The sequence below is a fragment of the Rhagoletis pomonella genome, unplaced genomic scaffold (genome assembly GCF_013731165.1).
Source record: "Rhagoletis pomonella isolate Grant_MI unplaced genomic scaffold, Rhpom_1.0 Rhpom_scaffold_00007, whole genome shotgun sequence".
Taxonomy (NCBI): Eukaryota; Metazoa; Arthropoda; class Insecta; order Diptera; family Tephritidae; genus Rhagoletis; species Rhagoletis pomonella.
Window position 1 is genome coordinate 34,777,385 of NW_023458561.1, and position 22,274 is coordinate 34,799,658.

At 36.4% G+C, this 22,274-nt stretch overlaps 3 protein-coding genes across 3 annotated transcripts in view; 1 reads left to right on the forward strand and 2 right to left on the reverse strand.

The window, feature by feature from the left end:
* Positions 1-1,033, reverse strand: part of LOC118742675 (GPI ethanolamine phosphate transferase 1) — a 9,675-nt gene extending 8,642 nt beyond the window's left edge. The window contains exon 1 of the mRNA XM_036474924.1: positions 16-1,033. Within this exon, the coding sequence (XP_036330817.1) occupies positions 16-625 (610 nt within the window). The 5' untranslated portion in view covers positions 626-1,033. The remainder of the gene's footprint in view (positions 1-15) is intronic.
* LOC118742685 (G protein alpha o subunit) overlaps positions 1-22,274 on the forward strand; it is a gene marked incomplete in the record, with an annotated part of 381,368 nt that overhangs the window by 265,684 nt on the left and 93,410 nt on the right.
* LOC118742678 (platelet binding protein GspB) lies at positions 2,752-13,927 on the reverse strand. Its single transcript, XM_036474927.1, has 4 exons — positions 13,401-13,927; positions 4,491-4,704; positions 3,695-4,418; positions 2,752-3,561 (listed from the first exon to the last, which is right to left on the reverse strand). The coding sequence occupies exons 1-4, from the start codon at positions 13,925-13,927 to the stop codon at positions 2,981-2,983; spliced, it is 2,046 nt and encodes a 681-aa protein (XP_036330820.1). The 3' UTR covers positions 2,752-2,980.

A 22,274-nucleotide genomic window follows, 5' to 3' on the forward strand; every position in this document is an offset into this window, starting at 1 on the left:
CCAGACCCAGGAGATGTAAGAAGAAAATTACTTTTTCTTGCCTCCTTAATTCCACGTCCTTTCGAGATAGTAGCTGACGAACACGTTTAAACACCCATTCATCTAGTTTATAAGTTTCATCACGACCGGAGAAATCGAGCTCGTGATCATATGCGTCAATTAGTAAACGTTTCTCGCTTTCCACGCCACCCATACTTGAAAAGATATGCAATACATCTGCAGCACCCCAAGCGTATGTGTAGCTACTGCGATTGAATACACTATCAAAATTTACAGGATTACGCTTCCAGCCACGTGTTACTGCTGATGGATCTTCGTATAGGCCAGCGATAAGTGCAATGTGACCTGGTCGCGATTCAGTTGGCACTCGCGTGTGCGAAACTCCAACTAGGCCATTTGTCTTCAACATAAGCTGGCTTAAATGAGGTATATCGTTGCAGCCATTTCGAAAAAACGACTCCGCACGCAAACCATCAGTTACAATCAGCACCAGTCGCTTTGCTGGTGGCTCCAATGATATAGGATGTTGGGGCGTCAAACCCGTTATGATTGGTGAACGAAAATATATCACAAATATGGAGCCAAGTAGAAGTAAATGCACCACAATAGCGTTGATTATCCACATTATAAGAGCTGGTAAGCGAGTGGTTATTAGTAACTATTCTGGCTTGGGACTATATTTTGCCCGGTAACCATTTGCGTAATAGTTTATAAATAATTGCACTGGTGTGCTGAGCTTCACGAAAAACACGAACTTAGAATGGTTAATTTATTTTTGATTTATCTTATCAGGTTTTTGCACATATTCGGAAACTGAATTGTTTTTTGTGCAAATGAATACGATTGCTTATTTCTGTACAAAACAAAAAACAAGCAACAGCTGATTGTCATTTGTAATCGATTAACGATAGCAGCCAAGGTTGCTTTTACGATATTCCAAAAACGGAAACGGAATTTTGGCGGAAGTGTTATGGATTTTAACGGCGTATCCGTGCAAGGTGAAGAGTTTTGCTTGACGGTGCGTATGTATGTAAACACGTAGAAATAAATAATCGGCCCTAATGCGAAATCCATGTGAGCAGATATTCACAAAACAAAAGCATTCACCAAATTGCCACTCGCGCAATTTAGTGAATACCTATTATGTTTCCCAATTTGTTTTTGCTGTGCCTGTTAAATTACGGAAACGGTTTATTCCCATGGAGTAGGCGATAAGACTGAATTTTACATGAAATACATAGAAGAATGAGGTAAATTTGATATGGCTGCCTGAATAGTGAACCCATAGTGCACTTTTTGTTAATATAATTTTATTTTTGGGTAATTTCCTGTTGTTGTTGTTGTTGTTGTTGTTGTTGTTGTTGTAACAGCATACAAACTACATAGAGTCCGACCGATTCCCGATTTGTAGCCGATGCCGATTCCTTAAAAAGAACAAATGTTTTTGATAAACTTTTATAATAACAAAGGAAAAACATAAATAATCATAATAAACACAAATAATCACTCAAGAATCTAATCACTTATTTATTTACATACATAAACATTTTTTGAAAGTAGTATATCGCTTATGCATACATTTCATTGCAATACTTTGATCCATAGTCTTTTTCTTATTCTACGTAAAATAAATAGTTCATTCGAAACCACATTTCCTGATTGTACTCATAGTAGTAAAAATATCGCACACCGTCTTCAACTCAAAATAATACGTTCGTCGTAAAATGCGAAAAACCACTTCGTATCACATGCTAATCATATGGGGAAGAGCGACTTTACATTAGGGTTTTTTTGTAACAAATTACAACAAAAATTTGTTCCAGCTTTTGCTGAAATGTAAATAAAAGCTCTGTGTACATTTTTAGCGCATAATTTCAAAAATTCCAAATTTTGAGTTGTGACTCTTTTGAAGACGGTGTGCGATAAATTTGTTGTATTGAATACAATGTGTTAATAAACAGTAACCGTAGATTTTAAAATAATGATGAAAGTATTTTTGTAACGTGAACAATTAAACAATACAGTGAAAAGAACCCGAAGGATCTAGGAATTCATTTGTAGCCCATTCAGTTTTATTTACGAAGGGCTTATCATTGTTTTTTGGCAATTTTTTTGTGGAAGGGATCTCACATGATACAAACATAACAAGGTAAAACCCTTGAGAGGCAGCCTGACGTTTGCCAGCTATATAATTTAGAAATTCAAAACTCAAACTCACATACACATTCTTATTTTCAATCGCAAACAACAACAATTGTGAACAATTTAATTTTTTTATTTTAAATTTTATATGATTTTAAATTGAGAATTGAGAGGCGGCAGACCTTTGTTTTAGAAATATTTATTTTATTGTGGTGGTAACGAAGGGAATAGTGTCCCGTGTAGTACCCAGTGCGAGTTTAAAGTCCTCTCTCCCTAAATTAAGTAGTTTCGTTTATGATTCTTTTGAAGGGCAGATACACCTTTTGACCTCTCTCTGCCCTGAAAATTCCATCCAGTTTCTATTGAACATGTATGCTTTTATGTATGCTTTGGTAAGCCCACAAAAGGGTTCCGGGCCATGATATACTGCAGTGGCTCCTTGTTTCCCTAGGCAGTTATCCTGCCTGTTGCCATCATGTCCCTCATACCCCGGTATCCGTCCAAATAGAACTGTATTCTCCGATTTCACTTACCACAGTTTGAACCCCTAATTGTGTACCGAAAAAAAACCTCTTAATTTAAGAGGTCTAAGAAAGCGTACTCCGGTGAAATTTATTAAAAAATGCTCATTGTAACAAAGCTTTAGCCTACACGGTGGAACAATTTAACAAAGTATGTGGGTGAATCTAAAACTACTTTCGATATGCGGTATCCAAAAATTAATTTTCCTAATTTCAGCACGGAAATCGAGGAATGCTTTCTCAATAGCCATCCTTTGAATATTGCACGAATTTTATGTTTCTAAAACACTAAGTACATAACATTTTAATATTTTCAACTATTTTTTCAACAATTTCTGCGTTAAACGATCTACAGCCGACGTTGGGGGCGTTTGCTCTAAGCCAGCCTCCTTTTCCTCCTCTAATGCGCGTGCTTTAGCTTCTTCTATTTCACGTTGTTTCTGTATTTGCCGAAACTCAGTCGGTGTCAACATGCCGCGCAGCACAGTGTCATATGAAACTGTAACGCCTTTAACGGACATTTTCCGATATAACTTCCAACATTCACGTTCCTTCAAACTGCGCACATAATCGGGATAAACATATTCCTCCGTATTTAGTTTAACTTCACATGTGGGTTCGGTGATATTTTTCGAGCTTTGCGAGCCTTCAATGCAAGTGTTTGCGTTTGCGTCGCCGCCACTGTTATCTTCAAAATTATCGCCTTTTATTGTAGTCATTGCACTAGCGTTAGCGTTAACGGTCGAATCGGTCATGAAGATTGAAACTGGTGGAGCTGTTGGCGGTCGATTGGAACGTAAACGTGCAGCCAAGGGAGCAATCGAGCCGCGTCGTATCATATGCGAATATTCCTTTGTGGCTAGTTGAAAGTTTGGAGGATAGTTCTCTTGGAAAGAAACTGATGATAGTAAAAGGAAAACAGAAAATAAGATTACAACAATTGCAGTAAATATGTAGTGGTGCTTACAATCGAATTCGCTCATCACTAGCACATTACATGGTTATGCACTAATTAATTGTTTCTAACCCACCTGATTTGCCAGTTTTTCGTAGTGATGGCATGCCAGTGCTGCGTGAACGTTCCGCATTGCCACGTCCGGTTTCCGGTGCAGAATCTTCCTTTTCCGAATCGCTACCCTCAGAGCTAACCAGTGAAACCAATGTGATTACATCGACCGCTAGCGTGGAACGCGTACGTGATATCGGTTGCTTCCTTCCGCTAGGTGCATTCAAATCGAAGAGTACATCATTTTTATCTGCCTCACCAGCACTTATTTCAGACTTTTCGCAAAGACTTGGGTTGCGCGAAATTAGTTTACGGCGCCGCAATTTGCGTTTCTGAAACGCAAGCACACCTTTGGTATTCTCGTCGAGCGAACGTGAGCGTACTGGCGCGGACATAGCACGCACCAAGGGCGGACGACGTTGTACAATTAGAGATGGTGAGACGTTTAAAGTGCCACCAGCAGCAGTGTTATTGGAAGTCGCGGATGCGACAATTAAATCGTTTTGATTAATCGACAAAGCGGTGTTACTACTCGATGCTGCTGGTGGCACACTTCTTGTTGTGGTGCTAGTATTTATGGAGAGATTGCGACTCGTACGAAATTGTGCGCGACGTTGTTGAATAGTGGCATTGGCACTTACAGTTGCAGTCGTCGAAGTAGTTGTGGTGGCAGATGGCGAAATTGCGGCTATATTAACTCTAGCCGGCAAATCGGTGCGCAAGGTGCGCGCTGAAGACTTGTTTATACGCTGCGCCGTGAATGCGTAAAAAAATACGTACAAATTTGAAAATTTTAAATTAAAAATTTAAATTTTTCTTACGTTGCACTCAGCGCCTTCGGAACAACTGTCAATATCGCTGTTGTTGGACTCGTTGCCGTTTGTTGGTCTGTAGTTAATCGCATGCGATAGCACAATGTTCAGGTTTACTTTGCTGCTATCACTTTTAAGTGTTGCCGAAGAATTTGCAATTTCGTCCTCATGCTCGGACGACGGTAACGGAGAATTTGGGTTGTTTTTGTTGATGCACTCTGTCCTATAAATGGAAAAGCAATTTATTTGAAGTACTATTGCAGAAATAAATATTTACATATGTTAAAGTATGCTGACTGACAGCTATTTTATGCAAACACGTATAGCCTAGATAGATTTGCGAGAGAGATACATAAATACCAAGGATCACTTGCATGCAAGTGTTGCAAGTAATTTTCATTAAATTGTGTATGAAAATCAAGAGTACATACTCATTGCATGTGATGATTTGGAAACGCCTTTTCGAGTTATTAGTAAAATATGAACTGATGAACATTTGTTTATACATACATGCATATATGTGTATGGGTACATATTTATTTGTATGTACATTAGGGTGGTCCAAAATGAGTAAAGCCGGAATTTTAATGCTCTACCCCCTAGGATTATTCTCTGTCGAAAAAATATACCCCTGTTTTTATTTTGAAATCAAAAAATATTTTGAGGTCGTTCAAAGCGCTCAAATTTTCGCATGTATTTTATATGGGGAGCAAACAACTTTTCGTAGTTATGGTATAGAATTCTTGAAAATTAATATCTTCGATCTCAAAAATCTGGTTCTCTTCAGAAGACTTCCAATAACAATTGTTTATTTAACCATATTTTAATACCAAAGATTTTTTATTTTAGCGGGCCTATAAGTAGTTACTATGAAAGAATTGTTAAATAAATAATTGTGCATTGGGAGTCTTATGAAGAGAAACAGAAAGTGGTTTTTCCCCCATATAAAATACATGGACAACTTTGAGCGCTTTGAGCGACCTCTAAAAATTTTTTGATTTAAAAATAAAATAATAGGGGTATATTTTTTCGGTATAGAACAATCCTAGGTGGTGAGAGCATAGAAATTCCGACTTTACTTTTTCACATGCATTTTTTGACCATCCTAAAATACATACATACATATGTATAGATATATTTATGAAAAGAATGATATAAATAAATAAAATCTCTTGCTAGAGCTATCAAGAGTGATTGATTTGTGAAAGTGGTAGTGCCAAAAAGTAAACTATACATGAATGAAATTAAGACATGCTTTGTATGCAAGAATGCTTTGTACGTACATAAATATGTATGTATGTACATAAGTAAGTATGCACAAGGATAGATACATGTGTACATATGTATATTAAGATACCTCGGTTTTTCCACCGGAATTCTGAAATTTATTATTTTTAAATCTTTAGCCAAAATAAGTCGCAAAAAGAAAATACTAAGATTTACGCGAGCTGGACCGATTTGAAAAGACCTCCGAAGAGCGAGTTGTTTTTATAAATGAAATGAGCTTTTAAAAATATTTTTTCCAAAAGACCTCAGATGATAAAAGAGTTAAAGCTTAAGAAATGTTGAATATTTGTTATTGTTGGGAACATTTATTTTCGCGAAAATTTAAAAATATAATAAATCAGGATCCGCAAATAATGCAATTGTTTTTAATTTCAACTCAAATAAGAAAGAGAATTACTGCATAAGTAAGAAATAAACCAACAAAATGTGTAGCACTGTATTTTTATACCTTTCATGAGCATGAAATGGTATTATAACTTTGGTCCGATGTTTGTAAGTACCAGAACAAAAAGAGATAGACCCATTAAAATGTATACTTATATGATCAGAACGTCGAGCTGAGTTGATTTATCCATGTCCGTCTGTCCGTCTGTCCGTCTGTCCGTCTGTCCGTCTGTCCGTCTGTCCGTCTGTCCGTCTGTCCGTCTGTCCGTCTGTCTGTCTGTTTGTATGCAATCTAGTCTCTCAGTTTTCGAGATATCCGGATCAAATTTGGTAGGTGGGTGTATTTTTATAATGTATTAATCATTTGTCGGAACCGGAAGAATCGGACCACTATAACATATAGCTCCCATACAACTGATTGTTCAGATATGAGATTTTTCGTTATAACTTCTCCATTTATGCCGCTACGAACATGAAATTTTGCAGCACTTGCACCCATTATCAACAGAATGCTTACAGTGAAAATTACAAAGATCGGATCACTATAACCTATAGCTCCCATACAACTGATTGTTCAGATATAAAATTTTCCGTTATAACTCCTCCATTTATAAAGCTGGGAACAGGAAATTCCGCACTGTTTTCAATAATTATCAACAGAAAACTTACAGTGAAAATTAAAAAGATCGGATAACTATAACCTATAGCTCCCATACAACTGATTGTTCAGATATGAGATTTTTCGTTATAATTCATCCATTTATTTAGCTAGGACCATGAAATTTCGCGCTGTTTTCACTCATTATCAGCAGAAGACTTACAGTGAAAATAACGAAGATCGGGTCACTATAACCTGCAGCCCCCATACAACTGATTGTTCAGATATGAGGTCTTTTATCACATCTCCTCCATTTATGCAGCTAGGAACATGAAATTTCGCACCATTTTCACTCATTATTAACAGAATACTTACAGTGAAAATAACAAGGATCGGATGACTACAACATATATCTTCCATACATCTGATTGTTCAGATATGGGATTTTACTGTAAAACTCCTTTATTTGAACAGCTAAAACCGATAAATTTCGTAAGATATTTTATAAATAATAATACAAAGTCTACTGAGAAAATCATTAAAATCTATGCTGTATAAGCTTTATCTCCTATAGCACTGATTGTTCAGATACCAGTTTTTGCGATATATCTCCTTTATGTAGGAAACTAAACCCAATAAATTGTGTTACCGGTTTACATACCGATCACATAGCGGTGAAAATCACTTAGATTGGTGCCATATAAAGTATATCTTCCATACCTCTGATTGTTTAGATGCGATTTTTTATATAAGTATGTAACTCCTCTATCGATGTATGCAGATGTATTCAAAATCAGTAATCTGTCAAACTAAAATTTGCAGATGTTCATGAAAGGTATGAAGCCTTCGGCATAGCCGAAGACAGCGCTGCTCTTACTTGTTTATTATTGAAGTTTCATTGAAAAACATCAAGAATAATAATTATTTTTCGAGTTATTTATTGCTTGGAAAATAATCGTGTTTTTGTGTATTATTTGTTGCTTGCCAAACAACTGTTATTTCTTTAGTTTTATTTATAGCTTGAAAAGTAATCGTTATATTCAGAGTTTTATTTTACAAAGATAAAGCTTAAAGCTGAAAATTTGCAATTGTAAAAGTTGTACAGTACAACATTTTTTAATTGGTGTGACAGGGTGTATAATGAACACTAAATTATTAAATTCAACTTTTCTAAATAAAATTCTTTTTTCCCAAAAATAGTACTTTACATAATATTAAATCAAACCAGTAATATGCTTTATTATTTTATACATCCCTTCGGGCTTTTCTAACGGTTGTTAATCAGTATGATATGAAAATAATGTTAAATTAAATTTTATTTGTGTCATATGGTATTTCAACCAGAGAAGATGTCAACCGCTAAAACACTTCATTTTGTTTATTCAATAATATGAAAGGAATTTTTTTTAATGTTTTTTTTTTTTTGGCTAGAAAGCACAAATATAGAGGATATGCATATTAAAATTTGCATACAAATTTTTCTCCATATATTCTTGCGACAATCTAATGTGCTTATAACTATGTATCCGCTCGCATGGATGCCACCAATTCTCAATTTTTCATGTTTTGATTTATTTTTTATTTTTGGATTTCTGTTACTTTTCACTAAATATATGTATGTATATATGTATGTATGTAAATATGTATGCATACAAAATCTATTATTATTACATTTCTGGTACGCAAAAATTGCTAAGCACCACAATGTGTGAGCGTTCGTGCATTGATCTAAAAATACATAAAACAATAATTGCAATGTGCTCTAATATATACTCGTACTATATGGACATACATACATATGTATGTACATAAATACACACAAATACAAAAGTAAAAATGTAGTTCAATGAACGATATCGTGATTTCAGACACTAGATATTCATAGTAACTTATTATTAAATGTAATTGAGCTCAAAACTGTTATGGCATGTACTTGCACCAAGTTTATACACACATACATACATCTTTGCACACTTCCATGCATAAGAAAATATGTTTGGCCTATATATCTTAAATTGAATATGAATATTGAAAAATAGATACTAGTGCATATGTATATATGCACGTATGTACATATATACGCCCTTTTGGTTTCCAAATTCGAATAGCAAAAATAAAAGTTCGTATCATCTTAAGTGACATAAAAAAGTGCTTGAAAGCGTCTAAGGATTGAAATCAATGCGATAATGTGAATTAAAAATGCATAATGTATTTTCTCATTTCGAAACTTTTATCAGAATAAATTTAGACGCTTTTGCTAAGGAAAAACTCACACCAATACATAGGGATGCAGATCATGCAACCCCTCACACTCCCCTACTCACACTTAACCAAGACGACGCGCGAAAAGAAAGAAGCCTTAGGAGCATATGAAGTATCGGCCAGCTGCGGATAAAACCGTCCACATATACTGGGTCCCAAGACACAAGGAAATGACAGAGGTGGTAACAGAGAGAGAGAGATCTCTTAGAGGGCTCAGGGAATTATGGTATTAAAACCGCAATCAAAAATTTTATTAGGCCACCGAAGAAATGAGAAGGTGGCCTTAATTTACGCAGTCGTTATTCCATCCCCTTTCTTAGGCGCCGCCACTACTGATGGATGTGCCAATTCCCTTTCAGTCCAATTAAAAGATTACGATGTCTGCTCATGTACGGCTAGGCGGATAGTTTTTGGAATAAAACTCAGGGTTGTAGACTTGCAAAGGTTATGTGCCGTACATACGATAAGAAACTATCCGATTTCAACGCATAGCTCGCTGGCAGCACATGCGCTTATATTAGGTCTTATAGAAGGCAAATCGTGAAAGGCTTCAAAAAAGGAAATATTTGTTCTTAAAAAACTCTCCAACAATTTTAACAATTGTGAAAACGACAGATTTCAGAAATCTACCCTTCAGGTAGGCATGCTACTACATAGAGACTCATTCACTACTGAAAAACTCAGTTTCTTCAATAGGAAGGAAGAGAGACCGAATTCCTGCAACGATGCAGTTATAAGAGCTTTTTCCCCGCTTTAAGAATAAACGTTACCGTCACAGTCTTCCAATCCTTAAGGGTGTACAAACATATCTACTGTAAACGATGGCGGCTGGGTGTTGGTTGTTTGGTTGTAGTGCTACCCAAGTTGACACTCAGGTATCAATGAGCGCATAAAAGCGCTTGTTTGGATCACTTGTCGTGGTCAATCATATTTTATTCTACCGTAACCTACCTGCCAGAATATTCCTGCAGTTTAGTCAAACCATCTAGAATCGCTTATATTTGTATATCTAAAATAAGCAAGAGCTGGGCATTCACAAAGGAAATGAAATACTGTTGTTTCACTGCCCTTTAAGCTGCAGCTGGGGCATATTCTGTTATATAAAAGACCTATTCCACTTCCCCCTTTGACCGACTTTCTATCTTTCAAGTCTGAATATCTGACCACCTTCTCTTTGCCAGTTCCGGAAGGTTCAAGTGGGTTTCTATTTATATTCGTCTGAGGGAATAACCCAGTATCACCGCCACAGATTCATCCCCCTTGACCAGTTCGTCTGCTCATTCCTTGCCTTCTGTGTTCCTATGGCCGGAAACCCAGACAAAAGAGATGCACATTCACTGAGACGCGGAGCGCAGCTCCATTTTGCATTATTTGACTACCTTGGACTTACGGTATATGATATAGCCGGGAATGCTGCCTGGCCATCTGAGTAAATAACCGCTCTCTCTTTCCTGGTACCACTATTTTTTAGTATCCCACAGGCTTCACATATGCCCAGAACTTCAGCCTGAAATATTTTAGCATGGTTTGCCAGCCGAAAGGACCATTTAACACCAAGCTCCTCGGGATACACCCCTGCCCCTAAGCCGCAGACCATCTTGGTCCCCGATCCACACAGTCCAGACTCTCTGAGTCGTACTGTTGAGAACATCGCGGTTTCCTTTTGGCATATATCAATGGGCATCATATTGAGAACTACATTCAGTGCTTCTTAGGGTTAGGATTTCAGTGCCCCAGTTATCCCCGCGCGTGCCGCTCTTTGTAAGCTATGTATTTTGTTTACTGACATTGTATTGTTTTCTTATGTGATGTAGGCCCCCTCTTTATATACGTTTCTCAACGTTAAGTTTCTAGTTTAATTTAGTGTCTAGAATTACTACCAGATATTTCGCATTGGACGATAAGGGGATTGTCTTGCCGCCTATTCATGGAAGTCTAAATTGGGGTATCTTATTTCTGTTAGTAAACAGTTAAGAATGATAGAATACAAGATTGCGCCCATAAGAGAGAATTTTTGAGAATAATTTTTGTGTGACTTCACACTAGTGCAGTTCCGAGAGAGATATGCCAAACGCGAGAAGAAGAAACTTAAGTAAATTGCACAAGTGTGACGTCATAAAAACAGCGATTTTGTCAAATTCACTGAGAGTGGGATAGCGGTACGAGATGGTCGGCACCTTTGTTCCCTACATCATGGTAAACAGTAACCACTCAATTTTGCTTGCGTTTACTTTAAGGCCACTGCGTTTGGCCCAGCTGTGTAGCCTATCAAGTGCCGTCTCTATAATTTCACTTACAGTAGAATACAGAATACGCCTCTACTCTAACTCCTCCTCAATTGAGTTCTAGCAGTATGCTGTTTAATGCTACCACCCACAACAGTCGGGAGAGTACACCGCCCTGAGGAATACCTCTGCTCACATATCTAGTTACTAGACTACATATGTCCATGGTGCTTTCCACCATGGAGCGTACCCAAGCAACCACACCGCCATCCATACCAACACCCATGAGTGATTGGATGATTGTATTGCTTGAAGTGCAGTGATTTTTCTATGAATCCCACTATTTCATGTAAAGCTGACTCCGTCGATTTTCCTTTGATGTAAGCGTTTGCGCTGTTGATAGGAACTATTCCCCCAAGAACGATCTTATGTATATATCTATAAGCCTTTCCAGTGCTTTAAGAACAAAGGAAGTCAGGCTTAGAAGTCTAAAGCCTTACGCCGTTTCGTGGTTCTTCCTATCAGGTATTGGGATGAACACTACTTTGACTCGTCTCCAGCTCCAGCGGTTGAATGTATACAAGAAAAAATAATAGAAGTATGCACGGAATGTATTTTTTTTTTTTATTTATTTAATTAAAATGGAATTATATATCACAATTTTTTCTTAAAATTTGATCACTAAAATAACGGGCCTTCAGTTTAGACTTCTTAAAGCTATTCAAAAAGCTCGACTGTACCGGGGAGATCAACTTTAATTGCCACGCGTCAAAATCAGGGACCGCAAATAACTGTTAGGGGTGTAAATTTGTTTCAAATAAATCAACATGAAGGATTGCTCAGGAATATATGAAGTAGTATATGAAAATGATCGTTTTTTAGAGATCTATTCATATGTGCAATAAACCCAAATTTTATAATTTTTATGTTTTCATCCAATTTAAGAATTATTTCCTGAGTTCTATGTTTTCTAGAAAAATAATACTTGTTGAGTTTTATGTTCCTTCAATGACATATGAAATGATTATTATTTTTCATTCAGAAATAAAACTTACGCCATGAGTTTTATTTTGCTGTTGTAAAATGAAACTCACCTTGCAAGTTTTATTTATCGTTCATAAGCAATTGTTATTTCGTAAGTTTTACTAAACAATCACTGATCTTAGTTTTCAGGCCAAAGGCGGTGGCACAAAATGTCATTTTGAACCTATTTTAAGTAAAACCCATTCGTTTTGATTGTGTTTTTTTTTCGGTAGTCATTTCCTATGAGGAAACACTTGTCCCTGAACTTGAACACTTGGCCTGAAAACTAAAGTCAGTGAGTTTTAAGTACAGCTTACAAACACAGAACTCATGAAATAATTCTTAAATTTGCTGAAAAGGATACTAATCAAAACATAGGGTTAACTGATGATTTTTTCGATATCGCTTATAAGTGCTACGGTCCCTGGTCAAAATACCACTTAGCAACTTTTTCGATACTTGGAAATTTCAACAGCTTTCCAAAATGATATTCAAGTGACCATTTTTTAGGTTTAAAGCATCAAAAACGAACGATATTTTTTCCCACAATATTATTTTTGTAAAGAACATGCTTTGCGTTGGCGGGGCATTTAACTACAACACCAGTATAACCGAGACCAAAAAAAAAAAACATTTCACAAATTCAATATTTCCTCACGAAAAATCGACAAGTAAATACATACATGAAGGTGCATCACTCTCTATACAAGAAAAAAAAATTTGGACCGTTTTTCCATCGGAATTTTAAAATTTATTATATCTTAAGACTTTCGCCGAAATATTTCGGAAAAATATTCAGATTTACGTGTGCTGGACGCATTTGAAAATATCTCAAAAAATCGATGTTTTTTATAAATAAATTTAGTTTTTTTAAATATGTTTTTTATTACCTTAGATCATAAAAGAGCTTAGTTAAGCTTTAAAGGTTTGCAAATTAACGGGTTCAAAGAAATGAGATTTTTGGTGTTTTCAAAAGGGTCCAACTCATGTAAATCTTAATAATTCTTCGAAATATTTTGGCGGTAGTTTTAAAATACAAGAAATTTTATGATTCCGGGGGAAAACTGCTACTTCTTTGGTGATGCGCCCTACTGTACATATCTAAATACATATTAGCAATTAACAACAAGCATAACTTACCCTGTATTCTCTTTAGCACTCGTTGGATCAAACGCACTATTACAATTACCGTACTGCTGGCCCAACTGACCATTCACTTGTCGCAGCTCCTGATCCAAAGTTTTTAACAATGAAGATGTTGAACCCGCACGCACACAGCTATACTTCCCCTCTGTCAATCTTTGATTTTTGATACCTTTAAATTTTTCCACGCCACTCTTCAAGGCTTTATTCATTCGCTTACTCTGCGCATCATGCGCTGCTGCTGCTGCTGCTGCTGGTTTTTGTATTGCCAATTTTTGGCGTATACTCTCCAGCGAGCGATCCACTGACAGACCACGTGTCAAGTAGCCGCTGCCAGGTCTGCGGGCGGTCAATAAATGGCCACTGCTGCCAGCGGTATGCTGTGCCCTGTTGGCCTCGGTGAACGAATGCTGCTTCTGCAGTCGCAAATTTGTCGCTGGTCGTTGCTGAGTGTGATGCATGGTGGCAGTTGAGGAGCCCTGCAGCGAACGCTGCTGTTGTCTCGTCCACGCTGTCGTTGGCATTTGTTGTCCCTACTCGCGCACGATAAGTGACAAAGCCGTTAATGCATCGCAGCAGAAAGCGCACTAATCGACTAAATTGACAACTGACTGCCACAGCGCGCTTGTTTTGATTCTAACGATTTGTATGGTTTTAGGCGCAGCAGCAGCTACTTATTATCAATGCGATTTTAATGCTTATTTTATGAATTCACTTAATTGAAATAGCAGCATTGTTGATGTAGCTTTGAGTTGTGATATTAATTTACATAAAATGGCAAGTAACTGTCGCCAAAATTACACGCGCAACAAAATCGCGATAGGTACTTCTTCGAGCGCGCGCCTCTTATGTTTAAAAACCATTTCTTTTCTCCCGACGATTAATGCAAATGCCTCACCATAAAATGTGGAATTTATTGATCAGCTAAGGTAATTGAAACACACACACACCCCCGCACACACACACATACAGAATAGTTATTTGGTAATCACTTTTGGGAGCTTCTTTTTTTTGTTGTTTGTTTGTCTGTTATTTTTTGTCTTAGCCAATTTTGGCAATAAGCAGTCAATACAAATGCCAATTATTTTCACTGATACCGATATCCCGGCTATTATGCCAGCTGGTTCAGGTAGAGTCGGTTGCCGCGCGTTGACTGTTTCAAGAGCGCGTCCGCGCTGCTGCTATTGGGGCACAAGTTGGAGTAAAGAGTACTCGAAATGTGCAGTGGCACATATTTACATACATACGAGTATTTCGTTGCCAACGATATCGTTTATACTTACGTGGCGCCATCACCCATCCGCGCGCAGTTGGCAAAAAACACTTGCACTCCCTCACAGTGGACGGTGGCGGTTCAATGGTTCATTGGCTGATTTCGTGTTGCAGTCAAATTTTTCCATGACTTTTACACTTTTTCTTTTTTGTTTGCGTGTTGTTGTTTTTTTGATACTCTTTTTCTTGTTCCATTTCCGGCTCAGACACCTTCAATACCTTTTTCCATTCGGTTTGCTTAACTCAGCAGTTACCAATAAGTCATGCAATGCTTTTGTTACTCCCGCGCAAAATCAAATTGCATAGATACGTACATTAGATCGGGTCAGTACCATACAGAAGGAAAAGGTTTGTGATCTTCATTAAAAAACGGGCCGTTTATTCTGCCTTTTCTAAACTCGATGAAGAGGTGAACAGGAATAAAACGAGAAATCTGTGGCCACAAGCAACAACCGCCTAAGTCGAAAAACCTGAATTTGAGGAGAAACGTTTTAAAGATCTTAAGTCGACTTAGGCGGCTATTGCTTATGACCACATTCGGCGCGCTCGTGTCTTAGCGCCCGCGTCAATGTTGGTAATCATAATTGCGAAGAGGTTGTCTATCTTGGAACCAGCATTAAAACAGTTAATAACGTCAGTTCTCAAAATGAACGAATGCTATTTTGAACTAAGTAATCAATTGAAAAGCAAATTCTCCTCTCGTCTTACAAAAACTACACTCGAATAGTCCAAAAATTTCTCAGAAGTAAGGCTATTCGAGAGAACAAAAAGGACCCTTCCGTGGCATAGTTCTCAAAATGCAAATACAGCGGCTTCGCAGGCTAGGTCATGCCATTCGAATAGATTCAGATGCCCAAGCCATGAAAGTATTTGGATTCGGTACTAGCTGGTGATGGCAGAAGAAGTTGGGGGCCTTCTGTGCGTTGGAGAGACCAAGTGGAGAAATATTCGGCTACACTTGATGTTTCTAATTGGCGTCACACTGCCACTTAAGGAGCTGGAGATATAAATTAATTGAAAACTTTTTTGCACGACCCAGCTTAATTTATAAATACATGCATATGTATGTGTAGGTTTACAAAGAAAACAATCGCATACGAACACATACAAAATCCTTAAATTACTTTGGCTGCATGCAACTCTTTGCTCCACTACCAGCACCATTGATTCAATTCGCATTGAAGCTATGAATGACGGGCACACTTTTGTTTTCACTTCACTATAAAACTCGCTCACTCGGTTCGTTTTATGCCATAAATATGTACATACATATGCGCATCTTTATACATACACGAGCATGTATGTACTTTTGGAGTATTCACAACTTGATAAGCATAAATAAATTTTTAGAGGACTTTAAACCACAGCCAGTTATATTTTAACGCAAAAAATAGCCCTCATCAGTCCAACTCCGGTTTTGATGACTACAGAAATTTTGCAAGGAACACGTTGACGTCGACAACCGTAATATTTAGGATCGAATATGAGTTTTATGGTGCCTTGCGAATCCCCCTTAATATATTTTTAGCAATTGAAAGTTTACGACATACAACAATTCTACACTTACGACACCGTTATGAAAACCCCAATCGTTTATATGAAACTTAGAGTCAATGAGCTCTTTATATATACCTGCAGCTTACCGCGCTCCGCATCTTGCCGTTATACTAATGTATGCAAACAACCGCCTCGTGAATTTGTGAGAACTTGTTTTTGTTGTACGTTCTCTTCTAATGCCAGGGAAAGTCCTATGAGTGTTATTTGTGAGCAATATGTTTTTTTTTTGTTTGGTATTCGCAACTAGCCTGAAGTATTACCTTTGAATAGGGAAGAGCTAATACATATACATTAGAGTGGTTCAAAACCCATGACAGTGCATAAATCGTTCAGTATCAGCGTTTTAATTTTAGCAGTCTCTTTTCGAAAGCATACTTTCGGCCCATTCTAACTGTCCAAGACAGGTATGTGTTTAAAGCAGTGTTTGCATCGTTCATCTTTGCATTCAACTCAGCGCAGGGTTTCACGAAAAAAAGTTGAATGGCTAAATGTTGGCTGGCGACCAACTTTGTTGAAAGCGATTAGTAGAAAGGCCGTTCAATTAAAAGTTGCATGCAAATTTGAACAATGCAAACGCCTTTTTATGCAGAATATTTTGGTATTTTTTTATAGTTAAGTTGAGTTGAAGGCAAATATTGAACGCAAAGTTGAACAATGCAAACACTGCTTAAGGGAATATTCCCCAATAATACCTGAGGAATTACATATAAAACCACATTTTTAGCTGCACTTTAACATGTCACGAAAATAAAAAAAAAAATGAGGATATCAGCGTTTTTATAAAACACCGACTAGCGCGACCTTCAAAAAACAAACTTTTTTTTTTTTAAATAAAAAAATACGTGCCTCTTTTTTTATCACAAACCACAATATTTTGATGTGGCGTTCATAAATTTCCAAAAAGAGTGTTTTTTCGAACCACTCTAATATATGTACATACATACATATATACATACAGTAATAAATAAGACAAGTGGGCAAAGAAAATTGGTAACCGATACTAATTGAATTCTTGTCGAACTTGAGAGGAAATGATGCCAGCATGGCGTATGAGTAACAAAAGTGAAGGAAGTTTTTTTTTTTTTTAGCTGAGCAAGCACTTTTGAAAATATTGTATCGCTCGTTTAATAACACTATAGCGAAGCTAAAATGACACACAAAAACGGCGAGACACTTAAACTTAATTTTGAGTTGTAGATTACGGATAAGTAAACTGTTTTTCTAGATCAGGTAACTCGCCCAAGGTATTTTCATTTTAAGTTCGCATTGGGAATGAAAATAATTCAAAGTGGCCATGTACGACATGGCGTATGAGTAACATTATTTGCTGCTCCTATTTCACATAAAAAATTATCCACTTGTTCATTTGACTGTTCACAATTTGTTTATTTATCCATCGATATTCATCGTTACTAGCTTGATTTTTTTGCAAAAGAACAGGTCGGCAACTCTCAAGAAAAACGAACAATTCATATGAATAAAATGATGCACAAGAAATGGAAAAGAAATTTTCTTCTATCAATATTTCTTAAGTCAGTATGCAGCCCTCAAGAAAAAAATGCTGGTATAGTTTTTTCTTCAAGAAAATTTACAGCAAGAGCAAAGTTTGTTTTTCGAGCAACAGAAATATGGTACCTACAGTCAATCTGGATCTATATGTACATATGTATTTATGTAGGTAGACCTGGAAAAATTTCCACACAAGATAAAAATGGTATCATGCTGTTTAGAGACCTATTTAAATCAAAATGTGAAAATGTTGTATCTCTCAATGTGACAGGAAATATTTTTAATTAACTAAAAACTTTTGGGAATTGCCGCATTACTGCTACTAGCACTGGCGCGCTAATGGACAAATGTGGAAATATACAATAATATCATTTCAAAAATGCAATCAGTTTTGTTGTACCGGCTACCAATTACGAAAAACCCGGTTTTCTGGGACCGGTTATTAATTCTGAGAAAAGAGGAGTAATCACGTCCATTTCTTTTATTATGGTTATTTCAAAAATGCAATCGCTTTTTTGTACTGGTGACTAACCTTGAAAAATCTGAAATTTTAGTACGGTACCCATTTTTACATAAAAATTGTTTAACGCGACGATTCTTTTTGGTATTCGCGATATTTACTGCTCAGTACTCGTGAAAAGTGTCGTTATTCTGTACTCGGTACATGCATCGTTTTTAAGGTCGGTCCATATTGACCTTCGTGTTGGCTTTGGCGTTGGCGTTGGTTTGTCAGAACGCACGTTAAAAGCATACTTGCTACAATGAGCGCTTGTCAGCGAATGCTTTGACCACTAAATTAACATACTAGCGACAAATAAATTAATATTTCATATCAATAATTGCATGAAAAACGATATTCCTTTCCCACATTTGATTAGAAAATATAAATATTTCACATAATTTTATTTATTTGCAACAGCTGATTGACAACGCGCGCAAAAATATGGGATATGCCAATCTTTTTGTGTGCGTTAACTTTGGCGTTAGCGTTGCCGTTTACTTGTGGATATGTCCATATAATTGTGTGTATTCATAGTCAGCTGCTAATCAACACCAACGCCAACGCAAAAGTTCTATGTAGACCAGCCATAACACTAATAATTGCGTTCAATCTGTACGATCCACAAGCAGTTATATTAGCTTTGTTCCACTCGCTTTCCGGGCTGTTTCGGTAATTAGAGCGTAAAACTAACTTATACTCTCCCAAGTGTCAAAAAAGTGCCAACACATGCCAAAAGTGCCCAGAGCGGGAGGAACGCAAAAAAGCACATTTCGTGCTTAGAATCAGCAAATCAGCTCAAAGGAATGATTTTATGTGCATTTATCTTATATGGCAAATGAAATTAGCAACTCACTACATTTTCTGAAACTTCTATGGTATTTTCCATTTCCACAACAGCTGTTATGGCAATTTAACTTTTTGCACATTTCTGTTCGGAAAAAAGTCCGGGCCATTTCGGGCACGAAGAAGAAGACATTTACGATCCAAAAGTGGAACGTATTTGCTCTCAATTGCCCATTTTTATAGCGTGAGGTACGCCGCGGGCTCGTGTGGAACAAACCTATTTTCGGATATGATTTTTGAGTTGTGCTTCTTTTGAAGATGGTGTGCGATATGTATGTACATATACATAAGTGTACTATGAAGTTGTTAACCTAACAAAATAGAAATACAAAAAGTAGTAGTAGTGAAGTATCTTCTTGAATATTTATTAATATTCAGAATTCATTACTAACTAATAGAATGTCATAAAAGGTTAATCGCAAACCAAAGGACACTCGGATTACCCTTTCAATGATTAGTTAGTACCATTTAGGTATATTGGCATTTGAATAAATTTGCCAGCGTTATTGGCGCGGGTGTTCGTTACCGTTGTATCTCAGGGCATAGAAAATAATATGACCCTGAAATTGACTACTACTCAATTTCGTTTGTTGTTTTATATCCTTTTTGTATTTTGTTCACTTTGATGACTGTCAGGCACGACAAGTGTGCATGTCTATCACTGTTGCCAAATTCCACCTGTCACAGATGCCACCGAATACTATCGGCATTATATTTATGTATATACGTAAATAAATGTATTTACATATATACTTACATAACCCACGAGTTTAACTAAATTTCTAACTTTGAAACGTACATACATAAGTATGTATACACGTGCTTATAATATATGAGCTCATAAGTGCCTTGGCAAAATATGTGTAATTAGCAGAGATTCGTTTTCATTCAAACATTTGCATGTTTGTATCTAAAAAAATAACTAAAATCATTTCTATCGTCCTTCACCTGCTTGTGACATTATCACAATTTAGAAGCACAATAAATAGTTGGTTGAACATCACGAAAATATGTTATATGTAAGCAGGATCGTGTAGTTTTCTACAAAGATTTAAACTCTGGTTTATATGGGTTTTGTTAGAGAATGAACTGTGTTTTAATTGAAAATTCTTTAAAAATAAATAAGTAAACATTAGTGGCAAACAATATCACTTTGAAATGGGTATATGATCGATATTGTATATATGCATAATATGCGAAAGCTTTTTCGCCACATTATCACATGTGTACCGTTACTTCGATTTGAAAAAATGGGATATCAAATTAAGGGGCTTGGGTTCTTATGAGCCAAAATATTTCAAATAAATAGAAATAAATAGAAAAATAGAAAAAAAAGAAACTTTTTACTATTTCACTCCCTTCTGGGCCTTCGGTGTCATTGCGTTTCTTGATTTTTTAACTGATTTCAGACATCATTAGAAAAGTGATTTTATATACGATTCACGGAATTAGCGAATCACATTCCAAAAAATTGTATGCTTAATTTAATTCGCAACGTCCGAAAACCCTCTGAATTCGCGCCAATAAAATTGCTGATACAACTTTAAGGGCCCTTTTCTCATGTAGGTTTAAAATGTATCCGCCCTTCAAACACAAAGTTTGCACTGAAAAAGTGTTTTTATAGAGCAGATAAATTTTAAAATCTTCTTTCAAAATTTGATTCCTATATTTTTTTTTTAATCTTATAAATTGCCCGGGCCCTTGACATTCAGACGGCCCCGAAATAAATGGATTACCCTAATCCACCTCCCGACGGGCCTGACAGGGTAAGATTTCGTGACAGATTCTCAAGTGCAGAAACTATCGCTCGCAAATACATATGTATATACATACCTATGTTCATATATGCAAATAGAAAATAAAAGATATAAAGTGATGTCACCATAAATCGGCAAACACGTGCAGATAATTCTTGTGGTTATATTAAAGTGATATAAAGTCTTTCGGAAATTGAAAATTGCTATAAAAATAGCAACAGTAGCAAATAGAGTATAGACATGTTATTGCTTGCATACATATGTATATATACATAATTATGTTTATTCATATGTTCCAACACCTATACTTATTTATTACTAAATATACATACATTTAGCTCGAAATTATGTGGCTTAGTTTTTCCAAAGGAAGTTAGCGTACAATTCTTGTTGTAACGCTGCACAGTACGTCCGAAATACAAAAGTGCGGTGAAAATTCGAAGTTTTAAAAAAATTATTTGAAATTTCTTACTAGGATGTTTTCGGGGTCGTTCATGACGAATCCGCTGTCAGAATTGCAAAGTTCAAAATGGTGGAGCCAGTATGGCGTCTGGTAAATTTCGAACTTATTAATTAGATTTCTCAGAAAGATTTTAAGTAGCAGTTTTATGGTCCACTCGATTTTCTTGTCACAAAGTGCAAGTTTAAAGCAGCTAGAACTTACCGTCATTTTCTTCCATACGAAGTGTGGTCCCAGCTACTTAAACTTGCACTTTATTGTACTAATATTAAATGGGCTTCAAAACGCTCGAAATTTTTGCATAGAGGTGAAGCTAATATGTATAAGCTTGTTAAAATAAAGTATATCAAAATTTCAATGGCAGACGGCGTGTTATTACTATTCATCATTTAACAACTCAAATTAAAAAAAAATAAAAATAAATACCATAACATTTCTACCTCTAAAAAATATGTTACCGTGTTGGCATTGGTCGCGTTCATAAGACGTAGCTGTTTAGCTCATCTGCTACGAAACTGCTGGCAACTGTTGAACCAAGGCGAATTTATACAAGGTGGTGTTGATGGCGAATTAAATTTTCGCCGCGGTACTACTGAATGTCAAAATGATGTGTTTGTTGTAAACAAGGCGAATTCATTTTACAACAAACACATCATTTTGACATTAAGACGTACCTCGGCGAAAATCTAAATTCGCAATCAACACCACCTTGTATAAATTCGCCTTGTGTTGAAACCAACAATTACGTCTTAGAAACGGCTTGATGAATATGCTGCAAATGAACAGCTGATAAATGTAAGCAAATGAAATTGCAACAAATAGAGATAGTTGCGCCGATACTATTTAGAATTCAACGCTGAGCGGCCGCCGTGTTGAAAAAATCGTTCAATGTTACAATGAATTAAATAGTGTAAAATTATATAGCAAACATCTTAAAAACATATATTTAGAAACGTAGTATTATTATAAAA